We start from the raw sequence: 17386 nt of genomic DNA on the forward strand, positions 1-17386 counted from the left end.
TGAATTCAATCTCTGAAGTGTTCTGTTTGGGGAGGTGCAGAGATGAATTTCAACAAACCATAATCTTTTAAGTCCATTTTCAGAATACAAATATTTGATCCTGATTTTTTCATTCAACAGGCAACCTGAGGCTTACAAGTGGGTAAATTGTATGAGAGATGGTGTGGTGCCTAATCTTTCCCTCGTATAAATGGCTTTTATACAAACTGAGTAAGGAAGTTATTATTTTGATAGACTTCTTGAAGACAAAGCCTTGCCCACACTACAGCCTTTATTGAACACGGGAAACAAAATGAGTACAATAAGGTGCATAATAAGCAGTGCTTTCATCTGTATAAAAAAAAAGTGCATGTAAAATGCATTAACAAAAATCTGGGCTAAACAAATTGCAATTTCCTATCCTTCATTAAAACAACTTGATTACACATAATATTTTCTCAGAAAATAAGCCTGAACTGTCACTCTCAGACATGGAACTTGTTAACATGTGCAGAACTAAATAAACCTCATGAAGTGCTAAATTGCAGAGAGGCAGTGACAGAAAAAGTAATAATTTTAATTTAAGCGTTAGAGGCCTCTTATGGCTGTGGATTCACCGTGTTCCGGCTGCGCTGTGATTGGACGGAGGGGTGTACTGATCCGACACAAACGAGGTGGGTGCAGGGGTCTCAGCGACAACAGGCAACAGGACGTGACGACAGACAGGGCAAGTCCCAGACTAGAGAGAGAAGATACCATAAGTCAAATCACAGACCAGGTGCTAGACTGCCACCATCATTTAAATTACATGCAAGGTTAGTTTACTTTTTTTTTTTTAAGACTTCAAAATAAGTAATTATCCACACACACACACCTTCTGGAGCCAGAGAGTCACGCAGATCTTGTGGAACATGTGGTGGCACGGCAACTGGGTTGCAATCTCATCTTTGACGTACTCACAACAGCAGATGGCACAGCACTGTTCCTGCCCTAGAGGGAGAGAGAAAGGCAAGGATAAAGATTGAGGGATGCATAGCGAAAGGACAAAGGCTATAAAAAGAGACGCCGAGAAAGGCCCAGTCATACTGACACGGAGACACACAGGAAGTACTAATTGTCAGTGTCAGAGAACGGCGCCGCGTCATCGATCACTTCATGTTCTACATCCCCAGCCTCAACCACACTGTTTTGTATTCACAGCCCCAAGCATTCACGTTCGAATCGCTAGATCCACGTGCACACAGATGGAATTGTACGCTCCGACACATGGCATGACGAATGGCGGCCATCTTCCCTCAACGCCTGCATTCCGTGATTTATTCCCGAGGACGCCTGGCGTGTCATAAACTTGACGCGGCGCCAGTGCATGAAAATGTTCTTTCCCCCTCTCCCAGTTTCATTATGCATTGCTTTACAGTTACTTCCTGTCGTGGCACCACATCGGCTCTGTAGCAGCGGGATACTGCCATGGGGAACGCGTTGATGTGTTGAGAGATTGTGACACCTTTTTTTATGATCCATTTTCTGGCAGAGTTCACAGACTAATAAACAGAGCTTAAAGTCTTTATACCACTACGTGGCCAAGAGTATGTGGATACCTGCTCCTCAAAGATCTCATTCCAAAATCATGGGGATTAATATAGAGTTGCTCCCCCCTATGCTGCTATAACAGCCTCCACTCTTCTGGGAAGGCTTTCCACTAGATGTTGGAACATTGCTGCAGGGACTTGCATTAGTAAGGTCGGACACTGATGTTGGGAGATTAGGCCTGACTCGCAGTCGGCGTTCCAATTCATCCCAAAGGTGTTCGATGGGGTTGAGATCAGGGCTCTGTACAGGCCAGTCAAGTTCTTCACAATGATCGACAAACCATTTCTGTGCTTTGTTCACAGGGCCACTGTCATGTTGAAATAGGAAGGGCCTACCCCAAACGGTTGCCACAAAGTTGGAAGCACAGAATCGTCTAGAATGTCATTGTATGCTCTAGCGTTATGATTTCCCTACACTGGAACTAAGGGGCCTAGACCGAACCATGAAAAACAGCCCCAGACCATTATTCCTCCTCCCCAAACTGGCACTATGCATTGGGGCAGGTAGTGTTCTACTGGCATTCGTCAAACCCAGATTCCTCCATCAATCTGCTAGATGGTGGAGCGTTATCACTCCAGAGACCGTGTTTCCAATGCTCCAGAGTCCAATGGCGGCGAGCTTTACACAACTCCAGCCGACACTAGGCATTGCACATGGTGATCTTAGGCTGCTCGACCATGGAAACCCATTTCATGAAGCTCCCAATGAGATTGCATGGCTGTATGCTCGATTTTATACACCTATAGCAACGGGTGTGGCTAAAATAGCAGAATCCACTAATTTGAAGGTGTCCACATACTTTGTATATATAATATATTAGTAGCTAATTTCTGACTTTCAGACAGTTAGTCTGGACTGGACTGCTGGTTGGCTAATGGTAAAACTGACTAAAGACAGAGGTTGGGGATTTACAGAGTGGATAGTCCCACTAATTAGGCTACATGTTTTATTTTTATTCTGATACAAAAGGCACTCATCGTGTTGGTATTAAGCACAGCATTACCTAGGCCTATTACAGTAATTAGTGCATGCCAAATTAAAACAACTAATCTTACTCGTTCCACCACTGAAAATATGGCTTTGCTTGAGCATTTTCAAAGGTCATTCGGAATTTCAACATTGACCAATGAATGGAATTCTTTACAGTATTGCACCTTCAGCCGTATTTAGCTACTTTACACCCAGAAAGAGTGACAATCTCCATCCCCCCCCCCCCCCCCAATGCAAAGTGGGCAATTGCACGCATTAACAATACAGCCAATTCAAAAAGGAGCGAAGGGAAGGGCTAGTCTGTTAGGACAAGATGTGGCCCTACCACTGTGAACTTACCACTGTGGTCCTCCAATATGGTGATCTGAGGCAGACACTCGATGATCTGTTCTGTAGCAGGAGGGTGAGCCTGCTCCACGTCGATGGACAGAGACTCAAGGTGGGCTAAAGCCGCCTGTGAACCAAACAGAAGAACATTAGGTGCCAACGTCCCTACGCGGTAGTTACACATTTTTTTAGGAATGTGTCTCGATGTTGTACAAGACCGCAACACGGTCTGTCAACGTAGGGTGGCACCATCTTGAAATGCACATTTGACGCAAACCTTTTGAGAGATGGAATGGTGTTTAACAGATATGGTCCTAAGATGCTTCCGTCTGCACTTAAGTGACTCGGGTCATTGTAGGCAAAGCAAACCAGTTATCATGATTTCCCAATGATCAAAATAAATAAAAATCACAGCACATCGACTCATTCAGCAGTTTTTACCTGATTAGGTAGAATCCCATTGGAAATGAATGGTGAAAGTTCCATTCATATTTCTGAAACAAGGTGAAAATTAACCCGTTCTGCTTCCTGTTGACAAGAACTTTTGATAAATAGCCCAAAGTCAAAACACTGTTTTGAAGTGTCCAAATCAATAGTCAATACACAGAAACAGTTTGTGATATATTGAAAACCTAAACATAAAAACGTACAACCTACCCATACATGTGCCACAACAGTAATCAGATTACTCATATTTTATTAAAACTAGCCCCATAAACTGCATATGCAAAAAATGAAAAAAATTGATGTGGCAATAAAATCAAATGTCGATTAGGGGGGAAATCAGATTGTATGCAAAGTTGAAACTAACCCCCCCTCCCCAAAAAAATGGAAACTGGAGATATTTTTTTACATCACTGGTTAGAGAACAACCTGCAGAAGACTGTCGGCTACATTTTAAAGTGTTAGATTTTGATAAGGGTGTTGCAAATAAATGAAGGGAAATACTTTTGTCGATTACTCGTATCGATATCACATTGAAATCAATAGAGCGAGTGGAGAGGGGAAAATCCGGTTGCACGTCCTATAAAAACTAGCACAGCTCAACAACAAAAAACACACGGTTTGAAAAATGTATAATTCACTGGTAGAAAACAGCCAGCTGAACTGATGCCAACGCAATACTTTTGTTAAATCACTCATATCAATTACACATGAAAACCAATAGAGCGGGGGGCAAAACGTTTGGGTTGTATGTGCTGTTTAAACATGCATTATACAAAAGGGTTCCATCTATATTTTGGAATGGCAGACGTACATTTTGGGAGGCTGCCATCACAGAAAATGGAACAAACCACTCAATGAATCACAACCCGCAACAGGATATCAACAGTGACAACGGTTGGCTGCTATCTCAGTGATAGTTTGTCAAATCCGTGTATTGGTGTGTCACTTTTATAGAGGCCGCCCAGAATTGTTCTCTAGTCTGTCCTTTTAAATTAGAAAATGACAAATTAAATAAAAAAGGTACAAAATCAAAGACATTGATCTGTTTTAAGCAATACATCATGATTATTAAACTTTTATACTAACAAAAATAATGTGTAATTCCCCCCAATTCAATGTGTTCAAAACGTGAGCTTGTCTAATGTAGTAACACATATTGTCCAAATCAAGGACAGTAGCAGAACATACAAATGGAAAAAATAATTCCATATTTCATTTTAGGATGACCGTAAGTGAAACAAACTTGCAAAAATGTTACAGTAACCACACTGTATTTTCACTAGTTTCACCATTTAGAGACGATCATCATTTAAAAAATATGTATATATATATATATCATGCAGAATTTAACCAGGTGCTCTAGAATGAGATCCCATTGTGACTACGCAGCAGTGCAGTCGCTGTCCCTTGAAGAGTCTAGGACTTGGGCCTTACCTCCATAGCTTGGGCAAGGCGCTCTTCAAGAGCCATGTATGTGAGGAGCTGAGGATCCACATAGGAAATAGCCTGAGCCATCCCAAAGCCCTCTCCAAAGTCATCTAGCAACCTAAGATGAAGCCAAACAAAATGCATTGAATTGTGCTGATTTCTCTCATAACAATAGCATACCATGTCAATTCTTCCTGGTCAGTTCACAGGGTCAGAGAAAACTCCTGGCTTTACATACAGCTTACATTTAGGAAGTGAAACTACCATGTTGTGAAAGTCAACAGAGTACAGGCAAATATTCCCACCTCCGGGAAACAAAGCATCCATTTTCTATGATGAGAATTTCAAGAAATTCGAGATGCATTGCTTCTCGACAGACATGGCTATAATTCAAACTTGAGAAATTCTCAGGTCTTGAACACTGCCTCTGGAGGGATGCGCAAGACACTCGCTGGACATTTGCCCCCCTCTAAGCAGGGCAGTAGAAACAGAATTGTCTAGCTGAGTCCAAAATTCATACAGTAGAAATACTAATAGCATAGCAATGTTTTTGAAACAGCTGAAATGTAATATAGACATTATCACTATATTTGAGACTGGTTTCCAGTGGCAACCCATCATTCAGGGCAGGTGGGGCAGAGAAATTAGAGATAAAATGTATCGGTGCTCGTCGGCCATTGGACATAAACATTACAAGTTAGAAGTCGAATATTCAACAATGAGTAGTTTGGAAGGAATCAGTAGCTAACTACAAGCGTGGCAAAGCAATCACTAGCCTGCTATTCGGTGCATAGCGCTTGTGGTCCAAGTCTTGGTTTAAGTGTCTCTTTTCAAAGCTTAAAAAGTATAAAAACAGTCGACACCATGGGCCAGAAAAGGTTGAATACATTGAATACCATGTTGTCAATCCAGCATGACTTCTGCCGCGTTCAAAACTCCTGGAAACTTGTAAGTCTTAGACTTCAATGAGTTTAAAACAACTGGGAAATAAAAAAATATGTAAAAAAAAGGGGGGGGGGGGGGACGCTTAAAAACGGTCAACCAACTTGGAATTCCAAGTTGGGAACTCGGGCCACTTTCTAGAGCTTCGACCTGAAGATCCCCGGCGTCATGATTCAACCTTGTTTTTTTCCGATTTCCCAGTTGTCTTGAACGCAACATGAATCCAGAGAATGCCAGACTTTGATGACACGATTTGCCCACAAGAAGGACCGCCGCACCACCTTACTGTTCAAGTGAGCACAGTAAGGCGAGTCCAAAAATGACTTATATGCTACTGCATAAATGTAATGTGCCAGGGAAATGTGTACTGTACTTCGCTCATTAATGTCTTAATCGAAATTCTGGATTGCCTCTTATCCGCTCGGTGTCCCCTTATGACATAGTTGGTACAGATCAATTGTCAGGAGAAACCACATTTTAATGAGGCTGAATGAACGGTTCTGCTGCCAGACAAGGCTCCACTGATGTAGTAGTGGTAAGGATTCACTCCATGGTGCTGAAAATAAAGCTCCTCTGTTGGGACAGCTTTATGTAGGTCCTAACAGTTTGGTGGGCACCGTTTGTCACCGTTATTGTGCAATGAATGTATTGTTTAGTGTTGTGTTATGGCTTTTCTGGCATTTTTTGTATTTATTTAACTAGGTAAGTCAGTTGAAAATAAATTATTATTTACAATGACCGCCTACTCCGGCCAAACCCGGACGGCGCTGGGTTAATTGTGTGCCGCCCTATGGGTCTCCCAATCACGGCTGGCTGTGATACAGCCTGGAATCGAACCAGGGTCTGTAATGACACCTCTAGCACTGAGATGCAGGGCCTTAGACCGCAGCGCCATTCAGGAGCCCCCAGAATTCAGAACAGCCCATGTTCTAAATTCTGTCGCTGTGGATTTCAAAAAGTGCTGAACAAATAGCACCCATCTAAAAAAACTAAATAATAATGGGGAGTTTTCCCCACCAAGATTTACATGCTAAAAAAAAAAATTGCCACTGCTTGTTTTATTGAATTACATTCTGAAATTGCCACCGTATCCCTAAGGGACGCTCAACAGTGTTCCCCCACTGGCTGCTCTGACCCACTGCCCAGGCAAGAACTCCAGGGGAATCATCAACATTCTCAGTCACAATTTTGCATTTACCTCATACAATAACTTCCACGATATTGATTAAATAAAGCTGGGTTTGTTCTCGGGTAACTTTAATACGCTGAAACCGTACATGTATATTCATGTGAGAGGGGTAATGCTAACATTGCTAGCTAGCAGTGTTATTGTCTTGCAAGCTACATTTAGCTAACGCTTGTACGAACAAGAAAATATAAACTGTCATTGTCTGCACATTATTCAAGGCTGTAATATGGTTTGGTAGCATTATTAATGTGAACCCAATATGTTTTTGAGGAAAAGTTGCTCACATTCGTTGAATAGTTTGCAAGCTTACTGCCAGCCACAACCAAAGGTTAGGCAAGGATGTACTGGAAATTGAAAAGTGTTCCAAAGTATGTAAATTAGAAACCTGTCAAGCTGCCTCCCCTTAAAATATTTGTCAATGAGAATAGCCTCGAACTACAAAAGAGCCTTAAATTATACACGCCGTGTAGAAAACATTAGGAACACCTTCCTAATATTGACCTCAGAACAGCCTCAATTCGCCGGGGCATGAACTCTACAGGGTGTCGAAAGAGTCATGGTTGAGTCCCATGTTTCCCACAGTTGTGTCAAACAGGCTGGATGTCCTTTGGGTGGGGGACCATTCTTGATACACACGGGAAACTGTTGAGCGTGACAAAACCCAGCAGTGTTACAGTTCTTGACCCACTCTAACCGGTGCGCCTGGCACTTACCATACCCCCTGGAAAGTCTGTCATGGAAGGTGCTCCTAATGTTTTGGACACACAGTGCAACTCTCACAATTTGGAGTAGAAAGCTTCATGTTTCCCCCCACCTCCACTCAGCGTCCAGGTCCTCGCTCATGCTGGAGTCATCCTCCAGGTTGTTGTTGCCGTCAAGGATGAAGAGGCCCGGGTGGACAAAGTGACTCATGCCATCGGGGTCTTCGTCACTACTGCTGCCCGCCTCTCCGTTGTACATCAACCAAGGAATCTCCCCCTCCTCCAAAGGTGGAGGCTCCCTGCACACATAAGGGCTATGTTCATTGGGCGCCAGACAGAAGAGAAGGGGCTGAAACGGGGAGGAACTTGTCCAATAAGGAACACTGATTTTCATTGTGGCAAACCAAGTTTTCACCTTGCAACTGAAAATAATAAAAAGTGTATGTACTAGAAAACATAGGCTATGCAACTCGCTATTTATCAAGCTACACACATATGCAAACAAGCCAGAGCTACTGTACATCTTAGCTACTTAACTCATCAAAATCAATATCCACGGGAATGATTCAGCCTGCCTCAACGGATTTAATGTAAGACCTTGCTTGGACACAGTGTGCTGCTGTGGCACTTAGCTTAATCGTCATTCCAGTCCACACCCTGGTTCAACATCACAGCAGTCACACATGGAGATGTGCATCTGAGGGCTGGCGGTGCTTACCAATGAAATTCTATATACATACAGTTGACTGATGAATGCAAAGTCTAAGTGCAGTGGTCCCCAGTCTCAATTTGAATAGTTTCTATTTAACTACTCCAGATAATTACTCATGTCTGCCTTGCTCCAGGTTAGTGCATATGCATTTAGACCAGTCTCAAGCAATTGATTTATCAGGATTTATCAGGAGTGAACTGTGTACAAGGCCTGTATCATCATGGTGTATTTATCAGGAGTAAACTGTATATAAGGCATGTGTTATGGCGCTTACGCAGGGGGCAGGCTGAGCTCGGGTACGTCCTCCAGACTGCTGCTGTTGCTGATGTGCAGCTCGTCCAGGCCGGGCAGAGTCTCCCAGCTTTTCTGACGCTCCGTCTCCAGGCCAGAGTCCGACGTCCACGAGGCTGCCCACTCCCCCTCGCTGCACTCCGAGCTGCAGATACACACGCGCACGGATGTGTAAACACGCACGCACACACACTTCCTCCTAGTAAACACCAACCAATCCGCTAGCAGAGGTCTTAGCAGTAAACACAAGACCTTCGCGAGCAACCTTTGCTTCCTCAATCTCCAGTTAATACTTTATCAGGACAACAGAGAGCTTCGTATTCACACACTTTCCCAGAAAGGCTTAATAATATTGCGAGTTGCAATGTCATGGCTCAGAGATCTCGAAAATGACCGGTCTACTTTTATGAATAACTCCCAAGTGCAGACAATCTATACTGCTAATGTTTAACTGACGTTTCCCCATCACCGCAATCCAATCCTTATGATTAGATTTCACTGACCGTATACACACACACTCACTGTGAGTTTTGTCATATTTTACTAGGCTCCAAGACCAATAACAAAAATGTACTACGTAAAACAAAATGTGTATTACAATACCTTTCCTCAGCCTTCATGAAAGGAGCACACGTCTCATTGAAATCCTCCAGATCTTCCCAGATCTCATCTTCCTCATCTGAATGAATTTTGCTACCAGCATCTCCATGTTCACGCCACCTCTCTATAGGGCTAAACCCATTCGACTCAGTCTGAGGAAAATCAAAGAGCATCTCCTGGTTTGGCCTTTCTGTTTGCGTCAGAAAGAAAGGAGGTGCAGACACACACTTGGTCTTGCTGGCCTGCTTGGCTAAGCCAGAGTCTACCTCCTCGCGGTGAGAACTCTTCCTCTTCTCCAGGTGTGTTTCACTCGTTTGCTTACGAATTTTGGGCCTCACCACCATCTCCGACTGTGTCCCTCTCTGGTTGTCGTTCCCCGGCTCAGCAGGACCTTTGGGACCGATGGGAGAGCCACCGGCTGCTAGGTCATCTGGTATATGGTGGTCCTCAGTGCCGTTTTCCATGTGATCTGTTGCGTTGTGTTCCAATATATTCCTATCAGGAGGGGGTTCCTCTGTGTTTGAGTCGGATTTAGGATCCGTTCTAGAATCTTTCACTGACTCAGAGTCTCTGAGGGAACAGTCCGTCCCTTCACACGATTTTGTATACAAATACGAGTGCAAACCGCTGAGATAGTCAAACTCCTTGCCCAGCTCGAAGATCATGTCATCCAGTCTTTTCTGGAGACCATGAGACAGGTCGGAGCTCTGCCCCTCCTCCTCGCCTCCACTACTGTCCGGCTCATAAGCATCAATATTTACAAAGCTCAATACGCTAGAATTAGATGGGTTACTGTCCTCGGAGATAGGCCACGCACTGGCCTCAGCACTTTTCTTCAAGACATTTTGGTCCTGGTCACAGGCTACAGGTTGGTCACTCTTTAGTTTCTTGTAATGGACGGAGAGGGCTTCCGATGGCTTCCTAGAAGTTAACTGTTTCTTGTGGGGAGGATCTTTGCCAGATTTAGCTTTTACTTCTGGGCGAACCGAACTCGATGACACAGGAAAGCTGGTGTGAAGCGTCGAGGACATGTTCCCTTTTGAAGCTAGAGGAGGAGAGGGAGGCATTTAGTCACAGCTAAATAAAACACAACCAAAACATCTACCATGACTTGTCAATACACAATGATTACACTTGTTGAAAGAGAAAGGAAGAGAGAAACAATAGAGCAAAGACAGAAAAGAGCAGTCCTTGTTTTCTGAATACAGATATAGCGTGCAGCAGCTCCAAGCAGACATATTTTATTAAAAAGCAGAATAAGGGATTCATAGGCTTAGCTGCTTGCTCACACTGCATTCCATGTCACAGGATAAATCAATCCAAACCTCAAGCTATGCAGTACTCACTCACATGCTGCCGAATACCCTACACAATCGGCTTAATGGTCTGCCATGGATGATGTCACAAAAACAATAAACACAACTTTCATTGATTTGCCGACCTTGTTATCATTGCTAACATGCAGAAATATAGACCTGTATCATTGCTTGAAAGAGAAAAATATGCTCTTCAGACTCAAATAGCCTACATCTTGTCCCTTGGCTAATCAATGCACTGCAAATGGGACTTGAGATGGAGCATAATAGATGTATTTGCACCGTGAACGTACGTATGGAATGCGCTCTGTGAACACCGTCCATTTCCGTAGCTGGCCAATCCTCCACACTGGCTGGGTTCCTGTGCTTGGCAGAGGTTGGACGGAAGCTAACGTATGCATGCCTCCTGCCGTATCTCCTTCCTGTTATTGTGTGATATCCAACAGCCGGTTTGGGCCAGGCTGGCTTGCCAGCTTCCTGACCCATCACTAGAGAGAGAGGAAATAACAACATTGAAATACACAGCTTCAAAACTAAAAGCTGCAAACAGAGTGACTGATGGTTTAATCGAAACCTGAAAGTAGACAAATTGTGTGAAAAGAGGGGAGGGTGAGTAACTGCAACTTTGAGCTTTGATCCATACAAAATACAGCACAGTAAAGATACAAGAAACATTGCTGCAAGCCATTACGGTTGTGGTGGGCTTCTTTACACTTAAAATCTGTCTGGAAATGTTGTCAAAGGAAAGCGAAAACACTCAAATATGATTAACATGGCATGAAAGAAAAGTAAACCGTCATGGTCTTGCTAAAATTCTTGTTCATCTACAAATGTGACCAAAATTGGAGATAAATGGAAAAGGTATATAATATAATAAATGTATATACACCATAAAATTCAGTACTACCAGCAGTGCTACGAAATTATCCAAAGAAATTATGATATATCTCTGGCTGGGTTCAAATAAAATGTTTTGTCACATGTGCCGAATACAACAGGTACCTTCCTGTGAAATGCTTACTTACAAGCCCTTAACCAACAATGCAGTTCAAGAAAAGGGGTAACAAAATGTTTTTAAATAAAGTACAAAAATAAAATAAGTGATACCGAGGCTCTATACAGGGGGTACCGGTACCGAGTCAATGTGCGGGGGGGGTACAGGTTAGTCAAGGTAATTTGTACATTTATTTTACCTTTATTTAACTAGGCAAGTCAGTCAAGAACAAATTCTTATTTTCAATGACAGCCTAGGAACAGTGGGTTAACTGTCTGTTCAGGGTCAGAAAGACAGATTTGTACCTTGTCAGCTCGGAGATTTGAACTTGGTTACTAGTCCAACGCTCTAACCACTAGGCTACCCTGCCGCCCCATGTACATGTAGGCAGTGGTGGAAAAAGTACCCAAATGTCATACTTGTGTAAAAGTAAAGATACATTCATAGAAAATGACAAGTGAAAGTCACCCAGTAAAATACTACTTGAGTAAACATCTAAAAGTATTTGGTTTTAAATATACTTAAGTATCAAAAGTATAAATCATTTCAAATTGCTTAAGATCAGACGGGACAATTTTCTTTTTTTATTTGTATTATTTACAAAATAGCCAGTGGTAGACTACAACACGCAGACATAATTTACAAATGAAGTATGTGTTTATTGAGTCCTCCACTTCAGAGCCAGTAGGGATTACCAGGGATGTTCTCTTGATAGGTGTGTGAATTGGATCACTTTCCTGTCCTGCTAAGCATTAAAAATGTAACAAGTACTTTTGGATGTCAGAAAATGTATGGAGTAATAAGTACATTATTTTCTTTAGGAAATAAGTGAAGTAAAAGTAGTCAAAAAACAGTAACTTAAAAGTACAGATAACAAAAAAAAACGACTTAAGTAGTACTTTAAAGTATTCTTTACACCACTGCATGCAGGTAGGGGTAAATAGATAGTAAACAGCAAGTAGCAGCAGTGTAAATAGGGAGAGGGGGTTCAATGTAAATAGTCCAGGTGGCCATTTGATTAATTGTTCTGCAGTCTTATGGCTTGGGGGGGGGGGGGGGGGGGGGGGGTAGAAGCGTTTAAGGAGCCTTTCACCTAGACTTGGCACTCCGATACTGCTTGCCGTGCAGTAGCAGAGAGAACAGTCTATGACTTGGCTGACAATTTTCTGGGCCTTCCAGTGGTTAAGTTTGTTAACATATCGTTGCATAACAGAACATGCATTATTATTATCATCATCATCATGCATGCCTTGTGGAGGTAACCAGCAACATTACTTGCGTTAAGGTGCAACATGATTTAATAGCCAGCTAATGGTAAACAAACATTTAGCTAGATTATGGCGCTAACTAGACGGCCCTGATTGAAACGGAATAAGCAATACTGTTGCTTGTTAGCTAGCAAGCTGAATAATTACTGCAACCGGCTTCCCAATGTTGTCTTGCTTGGTTACAAAGTTATTTTCATGACGTCATTAGCTTGCTAGCTAATTGCACCCAAGCAAAAATTTAGCTAACTTACGATTCAGATTCGTTGTTTAATAGTCACATGTACAGGGTTCCAGGTGTGATTGCAGGGTAGCGCTCCAACAAGTGAAATCAAATCATGAAAACGGTAAAGAGAGAAATATAACTACACACATCATAACTGTGGCAGTGACGAATAAATAAGCATGTCCATTGGGGATGGAGGCAGAGTAAAGACTTGATGAGGTGGAAATTGCTGATAATAGGGGGGGGGGGGGGGGCAGAGTGACCCTTGAGGGGTTGTACTTGTAAGGGCCAAGTGAAAAAAATAAATAAAAATAAATAAATATCAATAATACACATATTAATAACTGCAACATTGATGAATGTCGTTTGGGTACGGGCAGAGTAAAAATCCGTTGTGGGGGAATAGCAGGGGAGAGCAGGTAACGCGTTAGCTAACTTAGCTGACTAACGTTAGTGGTGGCTATTCAGCAGCCTGATGTGATGGTCTGAAGGTAGAAACGATTGGTCCCGATACGATAACAGTAACGTTAGTCAATATAGCTGATTATTAGTGCGTGTATTTTCACAAGATAACATTTTTATTTGTAGATGGAACTTGGAAAAACGCTTGGCCCTGGCCTAACGTTGGCTAACTAACTGTGTTGTGTTAAGCTAGCTAACGTTAGCTTGTCAACAAAAAAAAAAAGCTTCCCTCTTCTGGTTGTCAACAAGGCATGCAGTAAACTAGTTGGCTACTGTAGCAATTTTCAAACGGCAAGGGACAAAACATTTCAGATGTTATCAATCAAACATTATCGATCACCTTATTTTCAACTAGCTTGCTTATTTTAACCAATATCAAATACAAAATAATGGTCGTATTACCTGTCCCGACACTTCCTCTCCGTCCGAAACTGCGAACAAACCTATAAGCCAACGTCATCCGCAAAGAGTGTCATCTGACTGGCTCTCTCCAATCAGAATGTCCGAGACTGCATTTGCAACATCAGTAGTGAGGAGTAGGAGTACGCCTTTTCAAACATCGTTTTAAGCTTTGTTTTACTATTTACATTTACAGCTGATTCCGGGAATGTATATCGATTCGATCCTTAAATATTTGTCATCCGGTGTATTCGTTTCAGTCTCTGAATTGCTTAATATAACTTTTATATAACAGCTCCTGATATCAGGGCATTTCCTGAATTTGCCTAGTGCGCATGTGCGCCCAGAAGTATATCCAGTCCGGAGCTCGTTTTCCATGTTTTTTTAAATATATATTATTTTTATTATGAACACAATAAATACAAAAAACTGAAATATACAAACAAGAGTACATAAACCTAACAGACAGGAGGGGTATTACATATCAAGATTCATTTTCAATTTGTTAAATACTTTTATGGTGGGTGCGTATTGCTTTTTTGTTTTTACATTTACTGATCATTTCAAAATAATATTTACATTTTATCTTAAATAATGTGAAAAGGGGTTTGTTCTCTGCCCACTTCATTTTATGGATAAAGAATCTTCCATGAAAGATAAACAAATTAACCATGAAAGTTAAGTCAGGGTCCATATCATTTGGATAAAAATAAAGCATAATATCAGAGTCTCTCAGATTACCATTAATAGTTGTTTCTTTTCAAATCAAATCTTCTAACTCACTCCAAAATCTTCTGACATAAGAACAGTCCCAAAATAAATGGTCAAGAGTTTCTGGGTCACAACCACAAAATACACATTTGTTATCAATAGCTATTTTAAATCTATGTATAATAAAGGTCTTTACAGGGTAGAATCTATGAATGAGTTTGCGTGATACTTATTAGATATACAATATTTTCCAGACAACAACAAAACTGAAATACATCGGGGCGGCAGGGTAGCCTAGTGGTTAGAGCGTTGGACTAGTAACCGGAAGGTTGTAAGTTCAAACCCCCGAGCTGACAAGCTACAAATCTGTTGTTCTATCCCTGAACAGGCAGTTATGTACAATTCCGAATGCTCAATAACATTTTTTAGATAGTATCTAAAGAAAATTGATACAATTTGATACAACATTTTTTTATTTTTTTTACATACTATCCAAACATTCTGATATACTATCTCGAAATTTGGACTTACTTATCTCAAAATGTTTAGATAGTGTCAACTTTTTTTATGGGGGTGGGAATGAGCTGGCTAATAATGGGAGCCTCAAGGGGGAAAAAATGGGCCGGTGTGGGGGCCAAGGTGGATGAATGAAGGCTAAAGAGGTTGCATAGAAATCTGTTCCCAACTCAGCTTGAGTTCCAAGCCAAACAAGGGATGGGGATCCTAGAAGCTCGCTTTACAAAAAAATCCGACATTGCAGCGTTAATCGATTGAGTAAAGCGAGAGGAACGTGCAATTCTTTGCGTTACAAGTTTCCTTTGTGAATGTAATCTGACATTGCAGCAAAATTCATTAAGTTATTTAAACGAATAAATGATTGACTGACAAATCTAGATGATTTGATCTTGATGATATAATTACATTTCTTTAAAAAACAAGTATGTATATTATTATTAATACTAGTAGTTGTATTAATAATAGTATTAGTAGTAGTATTAGCCTAATATAAATAGTTGATAATTTACACTCCGAATTACCCCATTAATCTATCCATATCTTTTTGTACCTGTTAAATTTGATCCAAATTATATTTTTCGTCACCAAATGATGTCAGAGGAGGCGTATGCAAGTTTCGGTTCTCCTGTGCCCTACTGGGCTACTACTATGGCCCGGAGAGAGAGAAGGGAGACGTTTCTCAGCTGTGAGATTACATTCACAAAGGAAACTTGTAACGCAAAGAATTGCACGTTCCTCTCGCTTTACTCAATCGATTAATGCTGAGTGAAATGTGTGGCGTTTTCAATTTTATTTGCTTATCTCAATCTTACAATCAGAATGGAGTAAGAATTTTTTTTTTTTGTCGGTGGCTTGTCTATTTCCGCAGATGCTGTTGACATTTGCAATGAAATAGCGTCACATCTTTCTCTCTTTTTCTATTCCAAATGTTGAAAATATAAACGCGATCAAGTAGAAGCTGGCATTTGGACAGCCTGGAATCATCAGTGGCGCGCGCTGAACATGCCCATGCAGCTGTTTTCATGAGGTCTCTGGTGTTTTCTGGAGTTAATGACCAAGTTGTGGCATCACAAATGAATCATTGGAGGCGTGTTTTCTGGAAGATACTACAGTGGGATAAGGGCAATGATCGCAAAACGATGGAGATGGAAACGTTTACGCATTGTGCGCTAGACTAAAAACGCAGTAACGCACGAGTTTACCTGTGCGCCACAAATTAAAGTTGTGAGTCGGTAGGCGGCGCACGTTCATACCATATGCTTTTCACTTCCTCGCTTAATTTGAACAGAAAACAAATACAGGAAGGAGACGGGGTCGATCTGCTGAATCACACTAATCTTTCACACTAAAACTTTGCGACTGACGACGCAGTCTGTGGTTCAAGCTACCTTTGGGTGACAGATCCAGCTTTTTAAAGTTTATTGTACATAGGAGGGAATGTCAACAATTATGTAAGTTCCGTCGTAACACATTAAAGCAGAATGTATTACTATTTTATAAAAGAGTTTTAGGAATAGCATAGACATTTTCCGATCCTCGCCGCGGAGTCAAGACATCGACCATTCGCAGAGGGGCATTTACATGACTATAGGTTATTGCTGTCACTCAATGCGATCAACTTCGATTCATCTGGCAGTATCGATTGTAAATGATGATAAGGCTCAATCGGCAAGTCACTGTTTTTGGCAGTGCCATATTTTGTGTAGTGGTCTTCTCATTGTACCTGATGCTGGATCACCTGCAATTAGACAATACCAAAAGTCCAAACAACGGTGGGGATAGATTGCAAAATGTAAGTCTGACTTATGATGAACCTTGTTTTTACATAGTTGCACAAATATTAATGAATTTGTAAAGTAGCCTATTTCCTCAAAATCGTATCAACTGCTACTGTGTAGATAACTGGTGTTGATTGGCTGCTGTAGGCATGGTCACGGTTAGTAGGCCAACTAGTAGTTTTTTCATTGTTACAATGTACCAACAATGTAGACAATGTTTAACAGTTTTCGCTTCCCGACAGGAAACACATTTGCAACTGTAGCCATGATATAGTTATCGTCTTGAAACAGAAATGGTTCCAATAAACACAAGTGTATGACTTTTCTTGGAAATCCTAGGGCCATTTTCATTTTGAGATTTTGATATCGTGGGGTTGTGTATTTCTAGGCAATCGGGTTGCCTCCCACAATAACAATGTTCCAGCATAACCTACACCCTCTTATTATACACCTATTTTGCGCCTAGTGCTATTGCCCAAGGTATGGGATATCGAGACTAAGTGAAACTGGTAAAAGTGGACAT

At 41.5% G+C, this 17386-nt stretch overlaps 2 protein-coding genes across 3 annotated transcripts in view; one reads left to right on the forward strand and one right to left on the reverse strand.

The window, feature by feature from the left end:
• Positions 1-253: 253 nt before the first annotated feature.
• Positions 254-14204, reverse strand: pja2 (praja ring finger ubiquitin ligase 2). The gene is made up of 9 exons (XM_021602982.3): positions 13862-14204; positions 10806-11000; positions 9200-10241; positions 8580-8741; positions 7707-7892; positions 4768-4879; positions 2899-3013; positions 854-969; positions 254-718 (listed from the first exon to the last, which is right to left on the reverse strand). Exons 1-9 carry the CDS (start codon positions 13917-13919, stop codon positions 593-595), a joined length of 2112 nt encoding a protein of 703 aa, XP_021458657.3. The 5' UTR covers positions 13920-14204; the 3' UTR covers positions 254-592.
• A 1483-nt stretch (positions 14205-15687) lies between these two features.
• LOC110523878 (alpha-mannosidase 2) overlaps positions 15688-17386 on the forward strand; it is a 73991-nt gene continuing 72292 nt past the window's right edge. Inside the window, exon 1 of one of the 2 annotated variants that reach the window (XM_036977591.2) lies at positions 15688-16877. In XM_036977591.2, the coding sequence (XP_036833486.2) occupies positions 16734-16877 (144 nt within the window). In that variant the 5' untranslated portion in view covers positions 15688-16733. The remainder of the gene's footprint in view (positions 16878-17386) is intronic. The other variant, XM_036977592.2, reaches the window with a different exon arrangement.

The sequence above is a fragment of the Oncorhynchus mykiss genome, chromosome 5 (genome assembly GCF_057628025.1).
Source record: "Oncorhynchus mykiss isolate SJ-2025 chromosome 5, ASM5762802v1, whole genome shotgun sequence".
Lineage (NCBI taxonomy): Eukaryota > Metazoa > Chordata > Actinopteri > Salmoniformes > Salmonidae > Oncorhynchus > Oncorhynchus mykiss.